A 24,635-nucleotide genomic window follows, 5' to 3' on the forward strand; every position below is an offset into this window, starting at 1 on the left:
TTATGAAAGAAAATGGCGGATAAATGCGTTTTCAATGTTTTTTATAAACGGAAGGTTTAGTTAGAAGGGTTGGTACACAGATAGCGGTGCCAGTGCACATATGACTGTTAACAAGGACGGGATTGCAAACATGAAACTATCACCGTGTTTTAATGGGTTGATTGTTCAGGAGATGTGGAGATCATGTCAGACTTGCAATGTCATATAACTGTGAAAAATGTGCTATGCGTGCCTGTTTTGACTACAAACTTGTAATCAGTTAGCGAGCTTATCAGGAATGGTAACCAGGTTATAATTGAAGAAAAGCATTGTTATGTATTTATGACGGAAGAGATGCTTTGGTTGCGATAGCTGACTTAACTGATGGGGTTTACAAGTTGAGGTTACAATCTTCAAGTTACATGTTGGCAGCTCCTGCAATTACAGGAAGATTGTGGCACAGAAGTGGCTTGCACATATAAATAGCCAAGATATGGAATGAATGTGAAAGGATAGAGATTGTGTAATCCTTCAAAAGATACTGTTATCACCAGCAGATGTTATTTTGATAGAAAGCGAGACAGGTGATAATGCAAACAGCCAGGAGGCAATATTGGTTCCAGATGACGAGAGTAATGTGCAAACACCAGAGATCAGCGTGGAGAAGGAGAACAGAGATTCAGTGGGGGCATCCTGTGTTCCAGTATTTGATTATCATAGTGATAGCTCTTCAGATTCTTCAGTATACACTGATGGTGAAGAAACACACATTACATGTATATCTTAGTCAGGAGCCAGAGCCTTATGAAAGACAGAAGACGCAAGGAAAGCAGCCTGATCGGTATGGTTTCAGCAACTTGTGTGTATCCAGTACTGTTCCAGTTTCTCAGGAGATTTCAATCTCACAGGCTCTGAAAAGGCCTGAGAAGGAGCAGTGGAGACGTGCTTTGGCTCAGAAGTTGCAATCATTTGAAGATAATGATGCCTGTGAGCTTGTTAAAAAACCCTAGTGATGTATTTGTAGTATGGGAATGAGTATAACTCTACTGTTTTTCTAAATGGTGTACTAATGACATGTAAAGCATTTTTAGTTTATTTATAGAGTGGGTGTTGTACTATGTCTTGTAATGTTTTGATTATTTTGATAAGTGGGGGTGTTAGTATGTATCAAAATAGGTTTTAATGTCTTGTAGCTATGTAATCTATGTTTGTCTCTGTTATGTTGATTGTCAAATATAGTTCATGGAAAATATCCAACGTGTTTTAATAATTATCTTATAATATTTCTGTATGTAATATTTTAAAATGTAAATAAAAGTCAAATATAAAAGTAAACATTTATAATAAATATTTACAATTCAATGCGTATTATCACATTCGAAATAAAAGTGAGTATAATATAACAAAATATATTTGCGCCAATCGAAAGTATTGGTACTTACCTACTCATAGGACCATACGTCGTATGTTTGATCAATCAAAAAGAAGGCTAAATTATTTGTTGTATTTTCTTGTATATTTTAATAACCAGCCAACATGGCCCATAATTTGTAATTAGTATTTTAACATTAAGTTCTTTATGACTAGCAACAGACTGATGGTTTATACGTTAAATCTATACCCAGTTGCCCAACAGTCCAAACTAATAATAAAATTGGATAGAGCTGTTAATCCACGAGTTACATACATTTACATTGTTAGCAGTAAGAATTAGCAATCAACAAAAAAATCACAGACGCATAGACTTAAACTTCACCCGAAAATTACAACTTATTTCTAGACCACGACTTAGCTGTCTTTGTCTAAGCTGCATTAATTTATAAACTCCGCGATATATATTCACACAATAAGACTTGCACAAGAAAACACAACAAACAAAGTCAAATCAATTGAGTAATTTAGTAGACAGAATCGTATCTACGTAGACGCGTTGAACGCAATTTATTGCTCGTACATGCGCTTACGCATCCTAACTACGACCACACACGGAACGAAAACGCAAGATGATACTAGCCTTAGATCTTATGATGATTTATTACTTTCATTTAATTTTCATTAAGCTCATGATCAGATTCCACAAAAGTTTGCCTGATGTTTGAAAACAAAAGTCAATGTTTTAAATTAATAAATATTTATCATTAGTAGTAAAACAAGACGAGTCATAGCACTAACATATTAGTGGAGATGCAACCGAGAAGGTGCTTAAATATCTTGTACGAAAGTACAACTTAAATATACTAAAAATTATGCGCCGCTTTCGTTTATTCTAATTTGTCCATAAAACAAAATCACGCATGTCTTTTAGCTCTACTTAAATAATATGTTCGTATCGTAGTGTTTTACGTTGGAAATGACTATAGTCATGGAAGCCACAGTACTTATAATCAACACTTGCCACATTGGATCCAAGGCTTAACAAATTGCTACACTTAACTGTATTAAGTTTCGTTTAGTCAGTTCACTTCACTAGAGTTGTTTATATGTGTTTGATAAATATTGTTTACACTGAACTAAGGTCGATAATGTGTCACTTAGTCGTTCGTCCGGTGTGATGGGACTAACAAAATTAGTTAGTTTCAATAATTTGTTCAGTTACTGTTTGTCCTTAATTTTATCGGTACAATCTCGCGAAGTCGCGTAGTAACCGGGTCATTTCTTTGCATTTCTCTGCCCTGTGAACAATTAAACTTAGCATTAGCAAGTAATTCATAATACGGAATTTTACAAAAGTCAATCGTATTCAGCAAATAGCGCAGTCTATGTAGAGCGCAATAGATTTGGAATGGTGGAGCTGCGAGTGCAGGGAGCGTACCGCATGGCGTACTGGTGGAAGGTCCAGCACTGCTGGTCCGTGGCGTGCGCGGGGCGGTCGCGCGGCAGGCGCGCCAGCGCCGGCTGCAGGTGGTCCAGGCGCGCGGCGCGCTGCCAGCCCAGCAGCTGCAGCAGCACGTCGGCCAGCTCGCCCAGCATGTGCGCGTGCAGCCACAGCGCGCCCGCCGACACCAGCGCGAACGTCAGCTCCGCGCTCCACGTGTTCAGCGCGCTGGCCGCCAGCGCTAAGGGGGACCAACGCGCAACGTCACTACTACTGCCACACTAACGAGTCAAAACATGTTTTCATTATTCAAATAAATACCTCTGATATGTTGCTTATCGGAACGTGTGGTATTAGCAACTTTACAAAAGTCGGAAAGGAACTTCATGACGGAAGAGTTTGCTTCTCGATGATCCAGACTGCAAGCCAGGGTGGCGCATTGCATCACTGTAGGTAGGGCTTCCGATGATAAAAACTCTTGTGGGATGCGCTGGAGAAATCTGATGGAAGACAATATTATTAGAAAGGCTAAACGACACAGTTTAAAAAAAGTATAATTAGGCACATTATAAAAGCAGTCAGTGCCTGATGCAAAGTCGGAAGAGGTCGTCGACGGTGTCGGGGTTCTCCTTGAGCGCCTCGGGCGGCTGCAGCAGGCGGAAGGCCTGCGGCATGACGTCCTGCAGCAGCGCCACCAGGTGCGGCACGGCGGCGGGCGTGGCGGCCAGCTCGTCCAGCAGCACGGAGGCCAGGTACAGCACGCAGGAGTGCGGGCGCGCCGCGTACAGCTCGCGCAGGCGCGCCGCCAGCGCCGGCGCCAGCGGGGCCGCGCGCGCGCCGCACATGCGCAGCGCGAAGCGCACGCAGCGGCACCAGCGCTCCATGACGCGCGCGTCCAGCTGGTGGCGCGCCAGCGCGGCCTGCAGCACGGGCCACGCGTCCGACAGCGCGGGCACGCACGGGTGCTCGCCCGCGCCGCCCGGCGCGTCCACGTCGCGGAACAGCGCCGCCACGCGGTCCAGCCACACGGCCGGGTCGGACTCCGTGCCCTTGCGCACCTCGCGGCCCGCCTTCAGCAGCGCGGCCAGCCCGGCCACCTGCACGCCCACGGCCTCGCGCATGGCGCCCGCCAGCTGCTCGGGCGGCAGGCGCCCGATGGCGGCCGCCAGCGCGCGCATGAGCGCGGCCGCGGCCAGCGGCGGCAGCGCCAGGCTGTCGCTGGCCGCGCCCGCCCGCAGCAGGATTTCCACGTGGCTGGCCGCCTGAGACCGGCACGCGCGGCAGATGTTCTACGAACACACAATATCACTATATAAATACGCATAAATCAAGACTGAAACAAAGTAAAGTCAGACTCCTGTCTTAATATGCAAATTAATAAAATCTACACCCTTCTCACCTGTAACGCCGTAGCTGCAGCGTAAGCAAGCTGCTTGTCATGTAGAGCCTTGATGAGAAACTGAAGACAAGGCTCGAGGCACTCCGAGTGGCGTTCGATCCACTCGCAGAGTTCTCCCAGCAGCAGGATGCAAGTCTTTCGCACCGCGATGTGGGCGGTGTCGGGCATTGATAGAATCGCTTCTACGACTTTCGGGACATACTCGTATTCCTCACTGCATGCAAAACAATAAATAGTTAAAACATTTTTATAAAGGTGGCTTAAAAGTATTATGAAATGAAAGTCTAATGATAAAGTATCTAATCACACGTTTTCTATAACAAATATAACAACAAACTACATCTAGACTTCCAGTCAATGATAGATTCCAGACACCCCTGTAAAACAAAAATTGTGCCAGGGTAAAATAATGTGCTTATAAAGCTGTAATAGTATAATACTAGCATGTGAAACCTCCATGTTGACTGGTAGACTCACGGCAATATGTTCTTGGCGACGGACTGCATGACGAAGAGTGCGGCCTCCGTCTGCTCCCAGCTGATGTCGGCGTGCAGCGTGGCGAACATCTGTCGGAACACCGAGCTCGAGCCCACTATGAACACCACGTCCTTGATCAGACCCATTACTTTGCTGCGGAACTCCTGTCAAAGACAACAATACATGGAATACAACCTGATAAGTCTACTGAAATTGGAATTTCAGCGGAACTACAGGATCCGCTTAATTAAAGGTCCTAATAACTCACATAGAACTCATCTCCTTCATCAGGCAGTTGTGTGTGATCTGGCTCGCACTGGCAATGCCTTGCTAATGCTTCAATAAGCCTTTCTATGTGAGGTTTGAAAGCATCTGTAAGTGGCTGGTAATCACGCTGGTAAACCTCTTCAGAAAGCCGGTACCATAAGTTGAAAGTTATTTCTGCTACCTAAAAGTAAATACAATTCAAATAAAATTACACATGGATATATTTTGAACTTACTCATTAGAATTTTGTATAATTTTAAAGCAATGATTAAAGACAAGGTGTGGAACTCTTCAAAGATCCTTAATAATAGTCAAGTTATAATGTTAGGCACAATCATCTCATACCTAGTAAACATACGAAACACTAGTAAGTAATGAAACAGAATCATTTCAGAATTATGTTTCCTCCTATAACTGGAAAATAACACTAAATAACTACTAACATAATTAATCACAAATCATTATCACATCTGTATCTCTAACAGGAGGGAACCCTCTTATCACATATTACACAAAATATATGAATTAATTAATAAAGTTGTGTTTCATTTGTCCTCATTAACAATAACAAGTTAATACTTAAAGAAGACAACCAATTTTATACTGTTAGGTATCACATGTAAGAATATTGCATCAGCAGTACAATACGAGAATAGCTATTGGTATTGAATTAAGTAATATATAGCCATTAATAATAAAATTTTAAAGGATCTCCCAATGCACACAAACATGTATGCAACTTGTAAATACTTCTTTATAGCTCAAATTAGGTTAATGCTCAGCGTGTCACAACATTTTGACTACTTAATACCCTAAAAATTATGTTAATATTTCTTAATTTAAGTTAATATGCCATTATTTATTAAGGCTATGTTTTATAACTTGTTGCAGAAATGTAATCCACAAAGCAAAAGAATGGCTCCAATGACAACAATATAGTTAATATTAGTTTCTAGTTAAATGTTCCTTCACCTCATAATCATGATGTCCAACACACACTAATGCCAGCTCCAATGACCTCAGAGCAAAGTGTGTGTTCCCACCAGACATTGACACTATAATCTTCTCCAAGAAGGTCTCGGCTAACTCTGTGAATACCCGAGCATAGTTTGTGGCTTTCTCATCTTCCTCATGAGCCACCGCCAAATGGTAACTCTCTTCCAATGCAGACACACTCTCAAACAGTAGCCTTTCTATATTTTCATTATTGTTATTCTCCTCTAGGCAGTGCAACAGAGCTGTGATACAGTCAGAAGCGGCATCATGCAGCGTGTTTATAGAATTGTGATCCCTAAGAACCTGTAAACTGAAACCTATAACAGCATTCTGAGGAACCTCCTGTATGTTGATTGCTCTCACTTGTATCCAAGATGTCATACATTTAATTATTTTCAATGCTACATGTGTATTTTGAGAACTACTGATGCTTTCTTTAAGAAATAAGGTTACTATATGAGCATTAGACCTTAACTCAGACTTGATTTCTTCTCTCCTATTTTCACCAAGTTTCAAGCCAGACGAGTCTATTTCTTGAGGTAACACAGTCAATACTTCTAGGAGTGCAAAATCATTTTTGTTTGAAAATGATTTTATCAAGTCACCAATACAATTCTGCCAGGAAGGCATCTGCAGAGCTAGGTCTGCAAGAGCCAGTGACAGCTGCGTTAACACTGAAGCACTGGTCTCTGGCGACGTGTGCTCTAGGTGAGCGACTAGAGAATCTCTGAGGGAAACGAGTGCCTCGGGTGGCAGCTCCGACAGACTGTGTTGCACCTTTGATCTCATTGTCTGAGCAGCAAAATAACATGAATGCATATCCTTTTTCTGCTGCAAAAGCTCGTCGGCTATCTTCCACGAATGTATCTGGAACATTCGTATAACAATTAAAATAACACAGAATAGTAAGTAAAACATATTTATTGTTGTTATATAGGAAAATACTTACGGATTTTTGCATATCCCCCAGCCATAGCGAGGCTTTTTCTTTTTCGCTAGCATTGGGGTTATCATATAAGGCGCTTATGGCCTGGTAAATAGTATCCATTGTAGGGGTCTCCATGTTGATAGACCGGTTTTACACAAATATTTATTAGCACCAATCTATCGTGACACTTATATCATACACTGTCATATCTAAAAACGTGGAAAACGACCTAAAAAACTCAAATAATTAACAAACAAGCAAAAGTCGAAGGAATGCTTGACTGAAAGCGATTTAGCGAACCATAAACAATTAATGTTGCGACGACAATATCCCCTTCTCCCCAATATCACAATTTTTCTTGCAGAACTCCCCTCTTTCTTTTCAATGATGCTGTTGGATAAAAAAATTATCTGTACTTACTTTTACATTTGGTCATATGAAATCTGTAACGAACAAAATGAGTGTCATGGACATCAGTTTCTAGATTTTACTAAAGTGCAGGTAACTTAAATGTATATTATGAACAGCATTTGTCACAAAAAAAAGTGATTTTAACATGAAAATTATGACTTCAAATTTCAACAAATGTGATACAAAACCTTTAACTTTACTGTTACTTAATTAATCTTTACTTTATTATTTCCCATTATCGAGATATATAAAAATAACTGGCAATATTTTTGTAATGTCGACGTCAAATATTTGTAACGTTCAGAAATGAAACTTTCTTTAGAGAAGGAAGAGAAAAACCTCTCCATTTTCGGCTTTTACATGCTGATCAATAGTTTTAATTAATGCAAAATTTCTAAAGTAATAAAAACAATTTTATCACTAGGTTTTATTTTATAAAATTCCTATTAAAAGTATTATTTAAACAGGCCACGCCCGGCAAAGAAAAAATATTAAAAAAAAGTGCGATCGAAAATTGAAATACATTTGGACGAGCAAGAGATCGATCTATTGAAAACTTCAGAGCATTGAAAACGAATGAAACTAACAAGTAAGTGTCAAAATTGTCAAACGTTACGAAATTTTATCATCTGTTGTTTAGAGGAATCGATAAACCGAAGATAATAAAAATACAAGTACAAATGTTTTCCACCAGGCCGTCTATTATTCGTGGTATAGCTGCGCTGACAAGCCGAACGACTAGTCAGGTGCATAAAGTGCATTCATCGCAAGCAGCAATGGCAGCCGTAAAGGTAACTTTTTGAGTACAATACAACTTGGAAGAATTACATAATAGCCGGCACATTAATTACTATATTTTCTCATGTGTTTGTAGGTTGGTGATCAACTGCCGGTTTCGGATTTGTATGAAGACTCGCCGGCAAACAAAGTCAATGTTTGTGATTTGACGGCGGGAAAGCGAGTAGTCTTGTTTGCGGTTCCCGGGGCTTTCACACCGGGCTGCTCAAAGACTCACTTGCCCGGTTACATACAGAATGCTGAGAAATTGAAGAGCGAAGGTGTCGACGAGATCGTATGCGTGTCGGTGAACGACCCCTACGTGATGGCTGCCTGGGGGGCCCAGCACAATACAAAGGGAAAGGTAGGGAAGCTAACTAGGTACTTTTATTATTATAGTGGCGGTAGTTTTGTAGAATGCAGGTATTTATACAATTTGAATGTATCATTTTCATTACTTCAGCTCTTTTCTATTCCCGTCATTATTTTTAAATATTTTTTAATTATTTTGTAGTACCTCTACTTTTAATGATTTTTTATTTCTTAACATAGGTATTACTTATAATCTTGTTTTGAACCTACCATAACAGGTTATATGTTCTGGAACACAATATTGTTTGTCATTTTGACCTTCTATTGAGTAATGTGTTTATAGATAATACCTAGTGTAATGTCAGGGGTCAGGAGACTGCTAACAGTATACTGTATGTTATATGTCATGTAGATATACTATGTATGATATACCTATCTAAACACATCAATATTGAATATTCAGCCTTATGTTTATGGCTGAATGATGAAGTAATATAAGATGAACAAGTGAATTGGAATTGTTGGTGGATTGTTGTTTGTGAATTTGTATCTGTTTCAATTCACTGGATAACTTTAAGAGCTGTCTTGGCACTTTTTAAAGCTGTTAAGGGACAACAAAAAGAATCCAGGAGTGATAATTTTAATGCCATCGGGCAATCAACCAGGGGCGGGACTTATTGAAATTTGTTATTATGATTGTAATATTTTATAGTCATCACACCTGGAAGAGTGCATTAGACACGGTCACTGTGTCATGCACATATAGATTTCGATACAATTTGTTGGTCATATAAATATTGCATAATAATATTTTATTTAACCAACTAGATCAAAATATTTCAGGAACCATATGCACAGCTACTGTAATATTTTGTTTGTTAATTCAGTAAGGCTTCCAAAAAAGATCGGAAATCGTAAGGTTTCCGCCATCATAAAGCATGTGAAGGTTTCAGTTTACGTTCGCCGTCGCAAATATAGTCAGCATGTGTGCGTGTTATTACGAGTCCCCTTCACTAGACCGCCAATCCCAGCCGAAGGCTAACGCTACGTTTTAATGTCCTGAAACATGCAACGTCATCAAGCGTTACCTTGAATCTACATAGAACGTATCTACAAACAGATAAAAAGGCCTGCTAATTAAATAGCCGCGCAAACAATTTCCACGCAATTTCACGATGAACCTAATGACCCATGGAAATGGTTAAAAAATGTAGATGTTTAGTTATAATGGCCGATAAAACAGGGAGCACTGCGGCCGACGACGAAACTCATTATAGAATCAATACGCTCCACTTGAGGCGACCTCCGGCCTTTTCATTACTAAATTATTCACGTTAATGTCGAGTTTTACACTTTAATAGACTGTCCCTTCTAGTGGCGCTAGAGGCAGTTATAATGTAGAACACGTCACAGTGAAATTTATAGAAGAAGTTCTAAGCCTATTAAACTGTAGAATTTATATAATTCCTCATCAAAAACTGTATCGACATCCATGTATCTGACGAACTCACAAATAAAATGTATAAAGTCAACTCGAATACATAAGAGACTGGGGTATAGCCATAAACAGAAACATTTATTGATTTCGTTTACGTAAAGACTTGACCATACATTTAGAAATAGACAGTACAAAAAGCGTCTATCTATTGTTTTAGCCAAACAAGTAGCTTATAAATGGGCATTGACCTTCTTGTGCACAGAGATTGTCACAATAACCCTTGACACCATATCAAGTGATTATCTATTTACACACCGTTACACCGCTTACAGATTTTTCTGTTTTCAGTTGTTGTTACTCGTCTTCATTCTTCATGGTTCAGTTGTCGCCGTAAATAATAAAATAAATAATATGGACAGATAACATTAGCTGGTATGGCCTTGACAAAAATATTTTATTAATCCTATTTTTCTTGTCTCAAGTTCCCAAGACCTTGAAATAATGTTTATGCTAACAATATGCTAATGCTAATCTATTTGAATCCCCTTTGAACTCTCAGCGTCGTTTTTCTGTTATTTTTTTCTTTTCACCATAAAAACTACACGTTGCGTGCCAGTTACGGCACAAAGTTGTTTTTAAATGGACGGTTTTTATTTTGCCGCAGTCTAATGGCATTGTAATTATATTTAGAGTAGGTGCTGGGGAGTCCAGTCTATGTATTATTATGCACTTGTCACATATTCTAATAAGATTTTCGTATTTTTGTTGGATCTATAATTATACTTTATACCAAGAACAAAATGTTTTGACTATATTACGAAGCAAACAAAAGGTCTGTAACCTTTTGTTTGCTTCCAACTTATAGGAAAACAAAATTTTATTAGGGAATATGTAGATATCTGCTGGTAAAACAAGTCAGGAGGGTATAAATTGAGCGCTGTTGTTAAAACAGTCGGATTAACTCGTCGGCGTTGTGGCCTATGTGTGCACATCGCATCACTATTGATCGGGTCACAATGCTCCGAGCTTTATTTATAGGAACATACATTCATTGTCTCTGTCATATGTGGATATGTATTAACTAGCTCGGAAGGTATTTTGTCGGCTTGACAAGTCTGGTTTCGTTAGAGGTCAAACACATTTTTTATTTTAAATTAACGATCATAACGATATAAAAGTAATTGTGCTTTGTCTTAGGCCAATGACTCTTGTCTTCTTAGGAACAGAGCATCATTAAATTACTAATATTTAAGATATTTCTTAATAATGAAACGCAAAAATGTTGGTTATGGCCAATATCTTTAACCGCTGCCGGCAATACCAGAAAAAATAAATAAAAAAAAACTGCAAGTTTGTAATCATTGCTATTATTTATCACATTTCAATATCAATTGAATGATCATGAATTTAAATGTCACTCTGTTTTAATATTAATGACCATTCTGGAGTCGCTGATATCTCCGGCAATGAGATAGCGCCAGACCAAATCCATTAAACGAGCGAATACATTAAAATAATAAAGATAATAATAACAATTGAAAGGCGGAACTCTACTTAACTTTCTTACGGTAAGGTAAACTAACCTTAATTTCAAACGTAATACGAAACATATTTCGCATTGTTAAATAACTAATTCTGCTATAATAAGTTGATAAGTGGGAAAATTCTGTTGTCTTTTGCTAGAATTTATACAAAACCAATTCCTTTACCAAGTATCTTTATAAATCTATTAAGCTTTACGATTTTATCGTCGATAGCTCTCAATCTACGATCGCAGTGGACTTCTATCGCTGAAGATATCTTAGATTTTCTGATAATTAAGCTCGAGAACTTGACCTAGCAGATTGAGTAGATGAATGTCACAGCAGCTGTTAAGAATATTCTAATTATCTTTTTATTTTTTGTTCTTGTATTATATGACGAATAAACTATGCATTTAATGTGATTGTGTTAGTCCATATCTATGTCTTGTAGACTGTACTGCTGTGCAATTCGTATTCAGACAATTTATTAAGAAATGTTAATATTAATTATTTAATAAACTTATTTTCAGATCCGTATGCTGGCTGACCCCAGCGGCGCGTTCATCAAGGCGCTGGACCTCGGCATCACGCTGCCGCCGCTCGGCGGCTTCCGCGCCAAGCGGTTCTCGATGGTCATCACCGACAGCAAGATCACCGAGCTCAACGTGGAGCCCGACGGCACTGGACTGTCCTGCTCCCTCGCGGACAAACTTAAAATCAAGAAGTAAACCTCATGTCCTAGAGAAGGCCTCCAAACGCACGATAACGAACTCAAGGAAACTGATGCCGCGAAACTAGGCTACAAGCCTACTGCCATGTCTGATTTAGAGTTGCTCAGAGAACTCGTACTAATTTCAAATGGCATAGATCTGATTTTGACCAAAACGTTAATAGACAGATGACTCTGATGAAAACATGGCAAAATGCGAAGTTCTCGATATCGTTTTTCTTAGAAATCAGACACAAAAGCAGGCAATTATAATTGCGTTTGACGAAAATTTTATAAAAGTTGCGCATCTGTAATTTGTGAGTTCGTTACCTTTTGAAGTTGGTAGAGTTTCTTCTCTCTTGGAAATTAAGTTCACCTAACTTTTTAAGATCTTATTTGGTTAATAATTGTGATTCCAACACACCTAGCTTTATGCAGTTATAGACTGTGCAAGCACTCCTTGTGATATTGAAAACAAATCAATTTATAATATAGATCTAATCATATTGACGTGTTTTATTTTCTTCAACTTGTATCTCATTTAAAAGATTCTTAAGCTTGTTCAGCGCAAGTTGGAAACAGAAGTTCCCTATTTGTAATTTTGGGTGACACGCAATCTTTGAAAAACATTTTTAATGGGAATGTTGACTAGGTATTGAAGGTTAGTGATTCTACCAGTTAATTATAATAAAAAAAAACAAACACGTGCAAGTCAGCTTCATGACAGCTTGCGTCCAAACAGTTTAAAGAAAATGAAAACATGCAAAAGAAATTGCCTTGCCTATGAGACATTGACCTAAAAAAATATATGATAGGGACCGTGATCTCCAGACCAGATTTTTTTTTAAATCCATTTTTTGTTTTGTCTATGCCTGCCTGTTACTCATTAAAATAAACTCTGGTTAAAAGATACAGAATGTGCCCCAATCCTGCCTCAATTTTGTAAATGGCTAGTTGTAGCCGTAGAAGATCTTGAATCGTTTTCGCAGCGCGAAAACGATTCAAGATCACGCACCGGATTCAAGGTCACGCAACGGAAGCCCTCAAAGAATAATTTTCCCTGTTTTTTCCACATTTTCTACTGTTAGTCGCAGCGTGATGTTTTATAGCCTATAGCCTTCCTAGATAAATGGCCTGTTCAACACAAAAATATTTTTAAATTCGAACCAGCAGTCCCTAAGATTAGCGCGTTCAAACAAACAAAGAAACTCTTCAGCTTTATAATATTAGTATAGAATTCAAGGTACCTAGGTACAAAGGACACAAGTAGGGACTTAGACAGTAAGTAGGCACTTGTGTGAATGTGCGTGTGTTGCAACACACGCACATTCACACAAGTGCCTATAGCTTCAAAGGACACAAACTGTTAATATATATTTACTTAGTCACGCCTATTAACTTACAATAGCAATAAGTTCACGTGACATTTTAGCCTGGCAGCCTTTTTACCGACGTCTATAATGCCAGTATTGGAACGCAGCGTGGTGTTCGGTATTCGGTGTCGTAGCTTACACCAAGAATGCTGCGTTCCATAGCTCTTTGGCAAACTCCGAGGCGGAACTTCTGCAAATCATTAGCACAATGCATTAGCTTATTTTTGCGAATAAAAACAAAATTACAAATGGTTTTAATAGGTTGAGAAGTACCACAACTCTACTAACACTAGCTGTATACTTATGTCCGTTAGTGCCTTATATTTATGTACGGCAGTTTCTTGCCGTCTATATTAATAAAACCGGTGAAATGCGAGTCGGACTCGTCACACTGAGGATTAGAGGATATGACGCCAATCCCACTGAGCGCTACGTATCGCGGCTTGGATCCACGTACAGGACAAACATTATAATATTATAGTGTGATGAGTATATAATATATTACAGTGTGATTCACAAATGTTACGCATCCCCTTCCCGCCAGGGGGCGAGAGAGGGGTATGTGGGACTCCCCGGTGAACGGCGTTCCCGGTATACCCACTGAAAAGACCCAGCGGCACTCCGACCTCGCCTGAGTGCAGGGGGCCTGGGAGTCTATGCCAACAAATGCTTGTCCAAAGTCAGGGTGTCTTTGTACATATGCCTTGGATGTTTAGGTTTAAGTAGGTATAGGTACTAAACTAATACAGGCTGCAACAGGAATACAAAATCTGTGAATATTTCATATTTTAACTCTCTCATCTCTGGGACTCTAGCTTTCGTGATTTTTGGGAAAAAATCCCCTGGTGACAGACGAATCCTTTTTGTCCTTTGGGTACGGAATCCTAAACTTGCAGGCTATAGTAGAACGTTATGGTGTGATGTGGTTTATGGATGGGTACAAGAAAAGGTATGCAAAAAGTCAATAATAAAAACGTTCCAGGTTTAAAGCACAAAGGCACAGATACTAACTCGACCAACTTCCGAAAGCAGTGTTAAATTTTTAGAAATCACTTTAGAGATTAAGATAATATTAAAAATATGGATGGGTACATTTTATTACTGTAGATAAATTCACGCCACAATGGACTTTGAACTGTTTATAATTTTTGGTATTATGATCATGCTTATAATGGCATTCAACTCAGAGTGGAATGAGTAAACGTCAAGCCGTCAACGTCAAATATTGTCAAACAAACAAAATTGTGAGGCCGTCCTCGTTAGTGTTTATTTTTATAATTAAATAACCGAATATGTCATTATGACCAAGAGCTGTTATCATGTATAAACGGGTGCATTACTGGGGAACAATATTGTTTATGTGTTCACTTATTTATTTAGTTAGAGTTGTTTTTACGGAGGTGTTTGATGATGAAAGTGCTCTGGTTGACGAGTGGCTGGATCAGAATGATTTCGGTGAATACAAGAAGCTCTTTAGAGAATACGGTAAGTGGCTACGAGTAATACATTCAATCTTGTTATAAAATTTGAGTAAATAGCGTTATTGATAGAATGGTAGCGGCGCGTTCCAGGTCATAACTGCATACACATGTAGTGCATGGCTTTGATACGACAACCTTTTACCCGGTAAATCCAAAAAATAATTAGAAAAACACAATAACAAAATATATTTGACGTCGTCTTCGCAATTCGAGTCGGTCTTTACGTTCGTCACTCATGTTTAAATTATTCAATGGTTTATTTGTGTAAGCCTTATGGACGTGTTTTTAATTAATGCTTAATTATAATTGTTTTTTTTTCATTGTAATGAATAAAACCTATTCAAATAAAGTACAAAATGTGTGAAAATAATAAACATCTAGATGGTTGAATTGACTGTTCACTTTTAAGATTCAACAGTTTAATTGAGAAAAATCACAAAGCATTCATAAAAGTAATAATCTCAATAGAATAATTTAACATCAAGAAGTTGGCAGACTATTGATTAATTATCTAAAAGGTTATGTTTGAATGTAATGATTTTAGTGTTGAATTTAATAAATCATATTTTTTTTACTTAATCGGAAAATATAAAAAAACATCAAGGAGGATGTGTCCTGACACAATGAAATCGAAAAAGGAATGTTACCTTTTTAAATGATTTTATGTTAAAGGCATCTTTGAAAATGTTCAGGGTTGTTACTTAAAAAGTTATTGTTCACCGGCTGAGGAAAAAAGTACTGTCTCTTAGTGATAGTGGTTGTACACTGACTATTATGTTTCATTTCTATCTGTTATCTTGTTTTGTTTATTATAAGTTTTGTCAAGCATTTAACATTGGTTAATCTTATCAGCTGAAGTGTAAGACTATCACTGGTAATGTTCTTGCTAATTGAAGTATGTATGTTTTTAAATGGCAATGAACTGGCCACTTGTGTGTAATAATGGTTTATTGTTAAGTGATATCATGCTACCTTACAAAACTTCAATTAATATAAACATAGCCAGGCCACCTTTGGGCTTCAAAAACTAGAAAGTTTTGATAACTTGTAAAAATAAGTGATCATGGGGGTGTCTCGTCATTCATGAACAGCATTTCATAGTCTCTTAGTTTACAGTTAGCACAATATTGAAAATATTATTTGACTATTCAGAGGAACAAACTGCAAATTACTACACAAATTATTATCTTTTTCTTCTAGAGTACTACTTTTATTTGATTAGCTGAATTAAGGAAATTTAAGGATAATCTGGAATTGTATTGGAATTAAAATTATTTCCAGCGAATTGCATATATTGCATTTTATATGGATAAATAAATTAGAATGGCTTATTCATACTTATTGCAGGGTAGAAGAAATGCTAGAGCTTGATGGAAATCATATAGAAGCATACTATTTACCATTATTTAGTATCATAATGCTACATTGCAGCCATTACATGAAGAATCTTGTTAAAAGAATGGGTGAATTCATTGTGTACTGAGATTTTAATCATAATCCAATTAACGTGATGAAAGTGAGAATCCCGCTTCAGAAAAATGATATCAGTATCTGTAGAGATCCCGCGGGCTCTGGCGCGAGGGTGGAGTGACGTAGCCACCCGGCGCCCCAGCGGCCACCCCCACCCCGCCGGCAAACAAATACAAAGACCGTTTGCTCAGTCGCGTCGCACCCTCCGTGCAGTGCGGACGCGTCGCCACACCCATGCATATCACCACACATCACCTTAATATGATCGTTTTAATTAAAATTGTGATACAATTCTCAGTCAATATAAATTAGAAAAAACCTATTTATCTATCGTAAATGTACTGCTCTATTTTAAAAATTGTTTTTTAGTGAGATTCCATTGTTCGGACTTGAATGAACTAAGGTGAAGGCGGTTAATTCGGTTTTAAATAATTAATGTCAATTGGATTTTAAAGTGACATCATGTGGCAATTCGAAGATTCAGAAATTTATTCTATAGGGATGATACACCCTTCCCATAGCCGACACTCGGGGCTGTCTATGCTGTCCGGAGTATCCCAGTTCTCAGGTGGGTTCCGCAAGTACATTGACGTTTCACTGCAGGCAAACAGACATTCGCTTTAGTGCATAATAAAGCGATTAATGAACTTCAATCTAAAAATAATATAAAGACACGTTTTTATCATATAATTTATGATGCTGATTTACTTTTTATGCAGTGGCTTTGATTTAGTATTGCTTTAAAAATGCCATATTTCAGTAAAAGTTCTAATGAAATTGATTCTATCGTCCGCATTTATAATAGCAACACTTATAGTTTTGCAGCGTCCAAAGCGGTAACATTATTAGCCTGTAACAAACAAAGGATACCTTTAATCAAATTAGGACTTTAGGTGGACCGTTTAGAGACCATGTTTGTTCAACTAGTTAAAAGTAACGAGATTTCGCAGTCCCATTGTGTAGTTAATCCCTTGGATGTTGGATTATACCGTGCATTTCGGTCTCTACTGGAGCGGATCCGGTTCGTGGGGCACGTGCAGTATTACGAGCTTCTAGAGATAGGATAAAAACATCATTAAGGATTCTCTTTAAGCCCACTTTTCCATTTCCCCAATTGTTCATCAGTCATTAATCAAGATCATCGCTTACTTATCCTGCTGCCTGTATATTTCATTTTAATCAAAGTCGATGTTCGAAAATTCGGAGGAGGAGATGCTTTCGTCCGGTGACCGTCCGGTAGAAATAAAGTCGACGGCAAAAAAGTATAGGACCAAAAGTTGTCACTTCTCAGACTAAAACATTCCCAAGTAACAATTAAAACGCGCCAACCCAAATTTTCTGAAGTAAACGTACCGAGCTGGCATCCAATTAAGATAAAAATGTATCAAGTCCCATATTATTTGGTGCAGCACGAGTCACGACAAAATTATTTGAGTGTTCCACTTGTTCAGTCGGACTGGAATTAATTCCGGTCAGAAATGTTATGCCTCGAATGCTTCCTGTATCTGTAGTATGCTGGATATAAATGTGCCGTCGTTATACTTGTGTATGGAATATAGGAGTTTAGTTTTTCAGAGCCCTGCAGTGGGTAATAAAATTAACGTTCTCTAAAATGTTGTTTGATAGGCGTACTGAAAAGTTAATATAATGTGCCAAAATGTACCGTACTATTTTAGTCCTTTCAGATATTTTGGCACTGGCAATTTTTTATAAATTAGGTACATAATTAATTAATTATCTACTATTTAACTACGTTTTCGCAAAGATTCATAAAAATCCGAAATATTTATTTTCGTAAGCAAACGTACAAAAAAAGAACGTTTTACTAACAAGAATTATGATTATAACACGAAATATCACCAGAGTAGCGTTATTTATGTAACATCTGCGGTATAACACTTTCAGCCGTACTATAGGATCTAAGGAGGCTTCATTAAGCTTACAGAACATCTGTGCAGTCCATAATTGGGTACTTAAAGCGCTTATGTTGCTTTAAATTGCATATTTAGCTGGGATACGTATCGAGTTAATCTGGAATGGTCTCGTTGGGGATCGTTTGCGTATCATAACTGAGTCATGCCTCAAGATCTAACTTTCTAACGATTTATGTGATTAAGTATCGCTATTTAGGCACTTTGGAAGAGAAACGTTTGAAACCCGCCTAGAATGAACAAGCGATACATTAATATTAAAGTTTAAACTATCCGCTTAATGTCATACCAGAAGAATATTTGAATAATGAAAGAAGGTCGATTTTGCTTGTCAGAACTGAGTAATAAACACCATGTCTAAAGCGAATTTAAAGATACCTTTAATAAAAACAAGTGCAATTAATTGACACGAGAAGAAGTAACATTTATTTATTCAAAGGATCAATTTTTTTCATTCTTGTGGGAGACTCTTTAAGTTAATGATATACCAAAAAGCAAACTAAAATGAAATGTCTTCAGCTTCAGACAGGGTCGGATTTGAGTCACGAGATTTAGCTTAATATCATATATTTAATATTGAGTGACTAACAAAGAACTAAAAATTCAAAGGCTTACAAAACAAAAAGATTTGCCATGAAATGTTCAAAAACATCGATTCAATGAATTTTCGTATCTTTTTTCTAGAAGAGCCATTCTTGGCTATTAATAATAAACGCTAATTACATAACATACGGTAAGACGTAAGTGACAACCAACGTACCTCAAGGTGTTGTAAGTATTTCACTTATAATTTACTCTTCTCAAGGTGCATGCTCTTGAAAAACGTTATAGGTACTGACTTGTAATTACATCATCTTTGTCTAAATAGAATGATGTTTTTGAAGATTAAGGCCAAATTATCATTCGTGAGATATAAGTGCCACAAAAAGGCTGACTATTTAAGTTAATGTGCAAACATTCAAATGTATGCACAAAGTAAATAGCCAGCGACTGCGACTAATTGCCAACTGCACTCGTGTGTACGCAACCTTAATGTTTGGTCCAAGTGACTAACGCTTAGAGACCTTCCGCCAAAGTGACCTGAATTAACAGCCAGTACGAGTAGAGTTTGACGAGATAAGTAAAAGTTCGTATTTCTACAAGATAAAAATGCTGTGTTTGTTAGGTTAAGACATGACACACTAAATCATTCCCCACAGTTTAATAAGTAAGCGGAATATTTTGGCATTATTTATGCAGAGTATTTTCAAGTAAGCAATAGTTTGGATATTAATAATCTAAACTAAAACTAATCAGCTACTTTCACCGAACCCTATGCCTGCTTTAATGAGTATTGCATCGTAAGCAGATGGTAGTTGGCCGGCGAACTCTATAAAAAATATCCTTAAAATTTTAGTATTATTAGATTTTAAGCTCATGTCCTTTGCCAAAAAAGTCTAATTAGTGCAAAGCCCGCTCCGGGGTATAACTTGGACCACCTAAATGCTGCACTCGTTGCGAGCACCACTTGGAACTAATTCAAAAAGGCCAGCGCTCACTGGACCTCAACTTATGTTAACCTTGTATGGTTTGGCGAGGCTTTTGTTTGGTGCCGCTGTGTGGACATCATACTAGGCTGTAGTAACAGTGGCTCGCTGAACTTGGCACGCGTAACGCATCAAACCTTCTTGGACAATAATTGGCATTGACATTGTTTATTTTATCGATTACGATTGTTTTATGGTAGTCTGACAAGGGTGTAGGATTTTCGCATTGTTCGACGTCCGTTATTATTTTCTGTGTCGACAGTATCCATAGTGGTGTGTACAATTTTATTGTTTCTTTTTTATCTACGGTCATAATGATGAACAATGTTTAGAGGAGATTAAATTCTATAGGGTATAAAGACCATGAGGGGGTTTTGCAAACATTTAACTGATCCTGCTGATACCATGAATAATGTCAAAGTAATGAAAGCCAATAATGCAACGTGGTTTTTAATGGAAACCCAAAAAATTCTACAGTATTATGAAAGGAGAATGCAAGTTTTAATTGGTTTCATTAAACCGGGCGAGATAACTTTTATCTCAGTACGTTAAACGATTTATGTATCGGATATGCATAAATTTTATTTTATATTTGCGTCGCTGTGGGGATTAAAAAGTGGTCGGAGAGAATTGGGTTACTGCAGCGCCCTACTATCGAATTTTTTGTATCTTTTTTGTTCAATGCTTGTTTTATACCCGAAAATATCGCGAGTAAAAATAAAAATAAATAAAGTTCGTGGAAGCACTTTTTGGGTTGAATACTTAACAATAATTAAATTCATTTTCTGGCTTTTTTATTTAAACCGCTGTAATAAACTTTGCCTATGATGGTATTTAGAGCAGACGCTGAACGTTAAAAAGGATAGAAATCTAAAACATTCAAACTCCGAGCAGTAGAAAATCCTACAAGATTTACAATTTCCTTACGGTATCCCCAAGTCCCAAGCTAATTACAGACATTCGCCTCGGGGATTGAGTCTTGTGTGGTGAGAAGACAGACCGTTAAACTCTTTAGTTTTTATTTACTTCCTTGTTCGCCCCTCGGGAGGCAGCGAGTTAAACAACACACTCGATCACAATGGCAGCTAGAGTTGCTGTGATTGTATTATGAAAGCGATATTAAAGTGTCAGAGAGATGAAACTCTTGGGGAAACTTTTGGTTAGGCATAAGCAAGGGTCTGCAGATGTGCAGGACTCGGTATATCTGACGGCCAGTAAGGGATAGTTACTGGAGGATGGAAGAAGAAAAACGTTTAATAACTATGAGATGAGAGATTTAGATCGTACTCGAAGAATATGTCCCATATTTGGGCAATACTTTTTGCGCTTCTTTCTGAATGTTTACTATATCCGGGGTTATTTTTTATTTAGGATGTTATAGGGGTGTTATGTATACCATACTTTAGCACCCAACTCCTAATGGAAGTGACCCTATTATAGTTACAATGGTATAAAATAAGTGTTAGGTTCCAAATTCCTTGAATATAATAAATACGCCGCAGCATAACATTTCGGGTTATCGAGTTTCTCGAGTTTTCCGCTAGCAAAATGTTTAGTATTCAGCATTCGGATCTCATATATTCAGTCTATTGGCTGTACGATATATGTAGGCTGGTGGCAGAGAGGAAACAAGTTTTTGAACTATGCGAATGCGTACGTCCGCATACATAGGCACATCTATGTGCCTTTAACCCTTCGGCAAATTGTCGTTATTTCTCTTATTTTGTAGGTAACACGTAACGTCGTCGTGTTTACATAACCCACAAAGTTTCGGTGCTGTGTAGAATGCCAACCGTTTAAGTTTCGTGCCGACCCAAACATCAAAGCTTGTAATATTTTTGTAAAATTCTTGATAAATATCCAAGCCTTAGTTTCATAAAGAATTTATTAAAACTTTCCTTACTTAAGAAAGTGGACTGCGATTTTATTTTTCAGCTAAAATGTTTATCAAAAACATTCCACTCGCTATGGTTATTATTCCTTGGATGATTAAAGAATTTTCTTTCATAATTGAGCTTCACCTTCCATTCATTTTCCGTTGTACAAAATGATTTTCTTTCTATAATGCTTATTATACCTAAAATTTAATTAAGTTTATTATGAGGCTATATTATAAACATCCAGAGTATCTCTGTTGACATTCTGTAATCTAGTGACGCCTGTCAGGCTTCGAGCCCAATAACATTAATGTTGTATTCCAGTTGATTTACTTGGCAAGGGTATAATTATTCAGCGGCAAGCACTCCATCTAATTAACTTGTCTGGTCATGTTTGGGTGCAAGTTTACTTGGATCTCCCATCTGCAATAGCGTATTGGAAATCCGCCAAACAACCGCCGGCTGACAATAAAAGGAAATGTTTGGATATAAAAAATCTACAGAGGATTTAAGATCTGTGATGAGGGTCATGAGCATTTGGGAATGCAAAAGACGTGCATTTATATTTCTTTAAATAAGGTGCCGAGTGTGACTGAAGACTTAAGCTTACGACCTACATTTTGGCAAAAATAACTTATTAGCATAAGTACATTCCTGAAAGTTAAGAGTTCAGCTTTTCAAAATTATATTTTCTACTTTTTCAATTTAAAAAAAATAATTATTTGCGTTTGATGAATTAATGCTAGAAATCACATCTCAGTGACAACAAACATTTGGTCTTCAATCATTAAACCGCTCTGTCTATATTTAACACTGACCTGACACAATTTGTTCTTTTTGTGCAACCCAGTGCAAACAGACGCTGATCAATATGTTCTACACCGCGTCTGCGTCCGAATCTACTTTGTAATAGATAAATACAGATTTTGTTTGCGCAAGGGCCTATAAGTCTATTTTAATATTGATTTGTACTGCCCACGAAATCTTCGCTAAATCAAGTAATCATGTGACGAACTGGCATCCTGGTTTATTCCAGCGGAAACCAAATATTTTCATGTTGTGATCTATGAGCAAAGTGTATGAACTATTCCTTTCCACGTTTATTTTGAGCAAATAAAGATACTTCAATTGCATTTACTTATGTAATTAAAGTACTTATTTGGATGTTGTCTTATTAGTGGTTGGTCTACAATTTCCGATAAAATAAGTTCTGCAATGTTATCAAAGAAAGGCATATTGAATCGGCCACACCCATTCGTAGATCGGGAGTGCATTCACATTCGCAGGCAGGATGCATTGACTGGTCCACCTGTAACCCGGGCCGGCCGGGTCGCGGGTCGCCGGCCCACTTCCGCGCCCTACTTCCCGGCTCAGCAACAAGTGACGTTTCATTATGTAATGTGTATGCTGCTGCGCCGCCTAGCTCCATGTCCTAGTAATGCATCCTTCTTGTTCATTGATTTTCGAAATTGCATTTCTTTAGGCGATGTTTTTTTTTGAAATACTAAGTGCCTATTTCACAGTCACGACTGCTTGTTCTGAGTCTGGGTGTCTTTGTGCATGTGATTTGTATGTTTGTAAAACCCCCGCAACACAAGGATTAAATCCTTACTGCGGGAGTAGTTTATGAAAAAAAAAGTAAAAAGAGAATCACTGATTACGTAGTCGCTATCTAGCAAATAAATTGAGAAATATGACATCATTTGTATAAAAAAACTGTCAAGTAAAATAACGAGAACTTATGTGGCGGTGGTGAAACAGGCTCTTAATGTAAGAATTCTTTGTATTAGCTACTGTTAAAGATTAATAAGTAAAAAGAATAGTAGAATGATTCCGAATACAGAGTCGTTTATCATCGTCCAAGAGTAAATGACATATGATTTTTCATACTCGTAATGACATTTTCTAAGTGATTCTCGTATCAGACATAATCTTTTTATAGGATGATAGGACAAAAATAGAATATCTCTTGTATTTACATACAGAAACATTCAAAAGGCGTTGATTTTTATCCCGCTGGCTTAGAAATGCTTTTTGTTGCTCCAATGTGACATGGGTCACGGAGCAATGTTTTGAAAGGTGATTATAAAAAGGCTTTCATGAATTTTGGTGCCCTATTTATTTCATGATGCTCATCTTTAGATGCTCATATTTTTCATTTTAATGTTACGGAAAAGTGACTAAAGGATAAGTGCAATGATATTACAATTAGCCAGTTTTATGTTTTATCTGAAATAGTAATAATTTAGTTTGCTAAATATTAATCTGTGCGCATTGAGAGTGATATATACAAACCTATTCTTATGTTAAACCCATTAGTATTTGGTAATAAATAAATTCAAATTCAAACAATATTACCTTGCACTATTTATGAAACAATTAGTCATATTCCGTTTATAGATCTTTTTTCCCACTCAAAAATGTTTATGTAGTGTGATTTAAAATTCTACCTGTAGGGCAAACAACATTACCTAACACCTGAGTCAGTAAAAATAATTGGAGTTCCAAAGGTCACGGACGCAACGCTTTACTCTATTATTCCGAACGCTTTTACTGGCAACCCTACCGCCCACGCCTTCAATATTCCAACACGATCCATTTTTGAATATCCAAGATTGGAAATTGATCACAGATTGCTACAGATAGCTCCAGCGATGCAATTTTGCATCTAACGTTCTGAAATTTTCATGATTCACTATTTTTAAGTGCTTACAGCTGTCAATAAACTGGAAATGTATTCGCAAAACATTGATTGTGCTTGAAATGCATACAGTTAGCTAAATAAAGGTTGGTAATCTTAAGTCTTAGTGGATTTTAATACGGGCTTTAACAATGAGTAGCATTTCTATTATTGTCGTCATTACTCACACTAGAATTTTGAGATTGTAAAATACCTTAATATGAAATAATAAAGGAAAGTGTGGAAGTGGACCTGTGACAGTTAAT

General features: G+C 37.6%; 3 protein-coding genes across 4 annotated transcripts in view; 2 read left to right on the forward strand and 1 right to left on the reverse strand.

Annotated features, from left to right (window-relative positions):
* Positions 1–1,304: 1,304 nt before the first annotated feature.
* LOC113497709 (transportin-3) lies at positions 1,305–7,230 on the reverse strand. The gene is made up of 9 exons (XM_026877398.1): positions 6,883–7,230; positions 5,910–6,800; positions 4,939–5,118; positions 4,671–4,834; positions 4,194–4,407; positions 3,380–4,083; positions 3,116–3,294; positions 2,792–3,035; positions 1,305–2,651 (listed from the first exon to the last, which is right to left on the reverse strand). Exons 1-9 carry the CDS (start codon positions 6,994–6,996, stop codon positions 2,591–2,593), a joined length of 2,751 nt encoding a protein of 916 aa, XP_026733199.1. The 5' UTR covers positions 6,997–7,230; the 3' UTR covers positions 1,305–2,590.
* A 607-nt stretch (positions 7,231–7,837) lies between these two features.
* LOC113497711 (peroxiredoxin-5, mitochondrial) lies at positions 7,838–12,537 on the forward strand. The gene is made up of 3 exons (XM_026877400.1): positions 7,838–8,063; positions 8,147–8,413; positions 11,853–12,537. Exons 1-3 carry the CDS (start codon positions 7,953–7,955, stop codon positions 12,048–12,050), a joined length of 576 nt encoding a protein of 191 aa, XP_026733201.1. The 5' UTR covers positions 7,838–7,952; the 3' UTR covers positions 12,051–12,537.
* Positions 12,538–13,849: 1,312 nt separating this feature from the next.
* Positions 13,850–24,635, forward strand: part of LOC113497708 (apoptosis-resistant E3 ubiquitin protein ligase 1) — a 37,203-nt gene continuing 26,417 nt past the window's right edge. Inside the window, exons 1-2 of one of the 2 annotated variants that reach the window (XM_026877397.1) lie at positions 15,296–15,403; positions 16,233–16,923. In XM_026877397.1, the coding sequence (XP_026733198.1) occupies positions 16,818–16,923 (106 nt within the window). In that variant the 5' untranslated portion in view covers positions 15,296–15,403; positions 16,233–16,817. Of the gene's footprint in view, positions 14,890–15,295; positions 15,404–16,232; positions 16,924–24,635 lie in introns of those variants that run through there. The other variant, XM_026877395.1, reaches the window with a different exon arrangement.

This window comes from Trichoplusia ni, chromosome 9 (assembly GCF_003590095.1).
Source record: "Trichoplusia ni isolate ovarian cell line Hi5 chromosome 9, tn1, whole genome shotgun sequence".
Taxonomy (NCBI): Eukaryota; Metazoa; Arthropoda; class Insecta; order Lepidoptera; family Noctuidae; genus Trichoplusia; species Trichoplusia ni.

Bases quoted from the DNA above. Each gene is read 5' to 3' on its own strand.
- LOC113497709 (XM_026877398.1), bottom strand. From the start codon at position 6,996: ATGGAGACCCCTACAATGGATACTATTTACCAGGCCATAAGCGCCTTA. The intron at 4,835-4,938 runs GTGAGTTATTAG...TGTCTTTGACAG, and splicing joins ATGAAGGAGATGAGTTCTAT to GAGTTCCGCAGCAAAGTAAT. The intron at 2,652-2,791 runs GTACGCTCCCTG...AATTGTTCACAG, and splicing joins TTCCACCAGTACGCCATGCG to GGCAGAGAAATGCAAAGAAA.
- LOC113497711 (XM_026877400.1), top strand. From the start codon at position 7,953: ATGTTTTCCACCAGGCCGTCTATTATTCGTGGTATAGCTGCGCTGACA. The intron at 8,064-8,146 runs GTAACTTTTTGA...ATGTGTTTGTAG, and splicing joins CAGCAATGGCAGCCGTAAAG to GTTGGTGATCAACTGCCGGT. The intron at 8,414-11,852 runs GTAGGGAAGCTA...ACTTATTTTCAG, and splicing joins AGCACAATACAAAGGGAAAG to ATCCGTATGCTGGCTGACCC.